Source organism: Myotis brandtii, unplaced genomic scaffold (genome assembly GCF_000412655.1).
Source record: "Myotis brandtii unplaced genomic scaffold, ASM41265v1 scaffold932, whole genome shotgun sequence".
NCBI classification, from domain to species: Eukaryota; Metazoa; Chordata; class Mammalia; order Chiroptera; family Vespertilionidae; genus Myotis; species Myotis brandtii.
The window spans coordinates 261,250-264,942 of NW_005371846.1; the positions used below are offsets into that span (position 1 = coordinate 261,250).

At 49.8% G+C, this 3,693-nt stretch overlaps 1 protein-coding gene across 4 annotated transcripts in view; it reads left to right on the plus strand.

Moving 5' to 3' along the window:
• Window positions 1–2,473, plus strand: part of LARP7 (La ribonucleoprotein domain family, member 7) — a 12,198-nt gene extending 9,725 nt beyond the window's left edge. For all 4 annotated transcript variants that reach the window (XM_014533065.1, XM_014533064.1, XM_005885875.2 and 1 more), the window contains exon 12: window positions 2,191–2,473. In XM_014533065.1, coding sequence (XP_014388551.1) covers window positions 2,191–2,271 — 81 coding nt within the window. In that variant the 3' untranslated portion in view covers window positions 2,272–2,473. The remainder of the gene's footprint in view (window positions 1–2,190) is intronic.
• The last annotated feature ends 1,220 nt before the right edge of the window (window positions 2,474–3,693 follow it).

The following is a 3,693-nucleotide window of genomic DNA, read 5'->3' on the forward strand; positions in this document are numbered from 1 at the left end:
CAGGCCTCCCGGGCGGGCGGGGGCTGAGGGGTCCCAGAAGGTTTGCCAGACGGTGAGACAGACCTGCCTGACAGCCCGTCGTGCGCGGGAGGGAAAGCGCTGCCGTGAACGCTGGGTCTGCGTTTCCACGTCACGGTGTGGGCAGTGGGGACCGTCTCCTCAGTCCTGGTGGGAAGAGGGGAAGGACAGTCACGCTCTGCCCTGCGCCCCTGCGCCCCTGCGGGCAGCGTCTCGTGCGGGGAAGTGAGATGACGCTCCGGTCGGTGAGGGGCTGGAGGTCTGCCCACAGGGCCGCCGCGTTCCTGCCCGACCAGGTGCCGTGTGAGCACATGATGCAGATGAGGCCTCCTTTCCCTTTAGCTCTTAGAGTGGATGGCAATACTGTTCATCTTTATTGTTGAAGTATTACATTTGTTCCTCTTTTCCCCCCATGAACCCCCTCCAGCCTGCCCCCACCCCCACCCCAGGCCTCCCCACCTAACTGTCGTGCCCGTGGGTTATGGACACACACATGGGAGGTCTGTGGTGGGTTACCTCCCGCCCACTCACCCTCCCTGTTTTAATTTTGTGTTGCTTTTTATCAAAACGGGTTTTTTCCTACACACGACTGGTGTGTCGGATACTCAGCAGGGGAGAGCGTCGTTCATGGATCGGTGAGGAACGCCGGAGTGGCACTTGTCACCTCTGGCCTCGCCTCGGGAGGAACAGGCTTTCAGGGGGGCCCACAGCGACTTCCTGCCAATGGTCTCCTGTCACCATACACTTTAAAGAAACTGTGTTGGTGGTCGATTGCTCATTAGAATCTGTGTTTTTATGAGAATAAGATTTTCATTTCTCCCAAAGCTAAACATTTTAGATGTTTTTATCAAGAAAGCTTTTGGGCCCTGGCCAGTGTGCTAAGTGGTTAGAGCGTCGGACTGCACACCAAAGGGTCAAGGGTTTGGTTCCTGGTCCAGGGCGTGCACTGAGGGGCAGGCAGTTGTGTCTCTCACAATGATGTGTCTCTCTCCCCCTCCGCCTCCCTCCCTGCCTGCCGCTCTCTACAAAAAGTCAATGGCTGCCCTAGCCAGTGTGGCTCAGTGGATAGAGCGTCAGCCTGCGAACTGAAAGGTCCCAGGTTCGATTCCGGTCCAGGGCACATGCCTGGGTTGTGGGCACAATCCCCAGTGTGGAGCGTGCAGGAGGCAGCCAATCAATGATTCTCTCTCATCATGGATGTTTCTATCTCTCCCTCTCCTTTCCTCTCTGAAATCAACAAAAATATATTTAAAAAGAAGAAAAGTCAACAGAAAAACCCTCTGGTGAGGGCTAAAAAAGAAAGCTTGTGGAATACTTAGTTATTTTAAATGATCTTCATACCACAGAATTTCATGCCTTCTTTGAAAATATTGACGTGTTTGTGTTCTGCAGTAATAAGTATTTTCAGTAGTAGACCGTACTTGTGACATTGATTTGTTTGTTTGTTTATGTATTTATTTATTTCCTCATCCGAGGATATGTTTTTTTTTTGTTTGTTTGTTTTTAAGAGAACGGTGGGGAGAAAGACAACAGTGTGAGAGAAAACTTCCATTGGTTGCCCAGCCCTGACCAGGGATCGAACTTGCAGCCTCACTGGGAATTGAACCTGCAACCTTAGGGTTATGGGGTGACGCTCCAACCAACTGAGCCTCCCAGCCAGGGCTGTGTTTGAGATTTCAGTTTTCAGATTTGTAAGCAGACCTTTGTGTGGCACTCTGCCCGGAATACGCCGTCTCGTTCCAGTAGCACCTGATTCTCAAGCTCAGGGTCCTGACTGACCACAGGGCCTGTAGGAGTGACTTAGCGGTCAGGACTGGCACCGAGGTGGGGGGGGGGCAGCTAACAGGGTGGGTCCTGACCCGCAGGTAACAAACGTGGCTGCAGGGAGTGTGGCTCCTTTTAACTGGAAAATGTTCGGTCATCTGGAACTAAAGGGGGGGGGGGGGTTGGGTAATTGAAAGATTGAGTACCTCTTACACTATAAACCATACCTGATAGTTCTTTCTGTGATTGATGTGGCCTAAGCCTAATTATCTCACTTGTCTTCCTCTCCCCCTTTTGGAAATATTTTATTCAAGCTGATGATAGTTGTGAAATTTTTCTAGACATAATTATATTTTGTTGGTTTTTAGGTATCCAATACATTCTAATTTCTGATTTCTTTCCCCATAGTTAATCGCCAAAGCTGAAAAGATTAGACTCGAAAAGACTCAACAAGCAAGTAAACATATTAGATTTTCTCAATATAATTGAAAAAATTTTCATTCACCTCTTAAGATTTCACTGGATGCTGAAGCTGTTCTGAAGAAACCCATTTTTATTACGCTAGTAATGCCTGATGAATGTTTTTTTTAAACCCACATTTATCTAAAATAACTTGTAAATAAGATTTTTTTTCTAGAGACAAGTACATTGTATACTAGGATTTTTTCATTAAACATTTTATTTGTTGAAATGCTCGTACATAAATCAACCTCATTGATTTAGTAAATAAATGCTTTGAACATTATCATTAATTTTGTTTGTTTATATCACTAAATAACGTGCCGGAAAAAATCAGTACGACGTTAAGATGCAGTTTAGGGAAATGTGCAGGCGCTCACTGCACTTGCCATTTTGTAGCTTTTCCCACTTCCATGTCCTGGGTGTCATGTCAGGCTGGTGTGTGCAGACAGACGTGCAACCTTTTTGTTCTGTGCGCTGTTCTCTGCCCCTCCGCGTTCCCACTGAACAGGCCACGTGAACTGCTTCCAATTAAAACGTTACATTTTAAAAGTACTGAGTTTGTCTCCATAAATGAAGACAAAAATAAAACGTACAAACGCTGTTAATTAACCAGTTACCTGCCCCGCATCCAAACGGTAGCTGTCCCCACATGCCATGATGTTTTGAATGTAATTGCTGGTGGCGCTCAAAGGGTTGTGAACTCACGGGAGAACATCGAACCTGCGTGAGGCCTCACTGAGGGACTCCCAGCCTGGAGCCATCACCCCTCCCGGGCCTGTGCCGGCTGCCTCTCCATCTCCCCGTCTCCCTCCAGGTGCCAGGGCTGCCCTGTGCAGCCTGTCTCACTCCTCAGGCTGCTAACCCCGTCCCTTCGGCTCCGTCCAGCGGTGGTCCTCCACCCTGCCTCTTCGCACATCTCAGCAGCCTGTGGTCAGAGCTCTGAGGATATGGGCACCTCTTGGTGGGGCGACATGAGCTTTACTACCACAGGGAGGTGTCCTGGCAGCTCACCCACTCGCCTCTCCCTGAAGGAAAGCCAGCAGACACTCCGCTGGAGGCAGAGACCGGAAGTAGTCACTGAGCACCATGAAGACGATGGCGAAACGCCTGCTGACCCAGAATAGTCCTCGTAACTGAACGTTTCAGGAGCTCAGTTGCCCTCAGGGCAGTCTGCGGAGACTGGAGAGCTCATCAAGGAAGACTTCAGAACTCCTCTCCCGGCCGTTCATGGCGAGACAGGTCTCCGTGGACAAGTCTCTGGGCCCCGGTCCCTCTCCTGGGGCCTGTGTCCCCGGGCAGAGGCAGTAAACAGACATGAGTGCCAAGTCCAGTTGTTAGGTCAGCCCCAGGGACAAGCTAAACAGTGGGGGAGAAGCCACACTCGCGCTTTCATTTCTTCTTTAATTCATTTAATTGAGGGAGACTTCAGTTCGCCTGCTGCAATCAGAC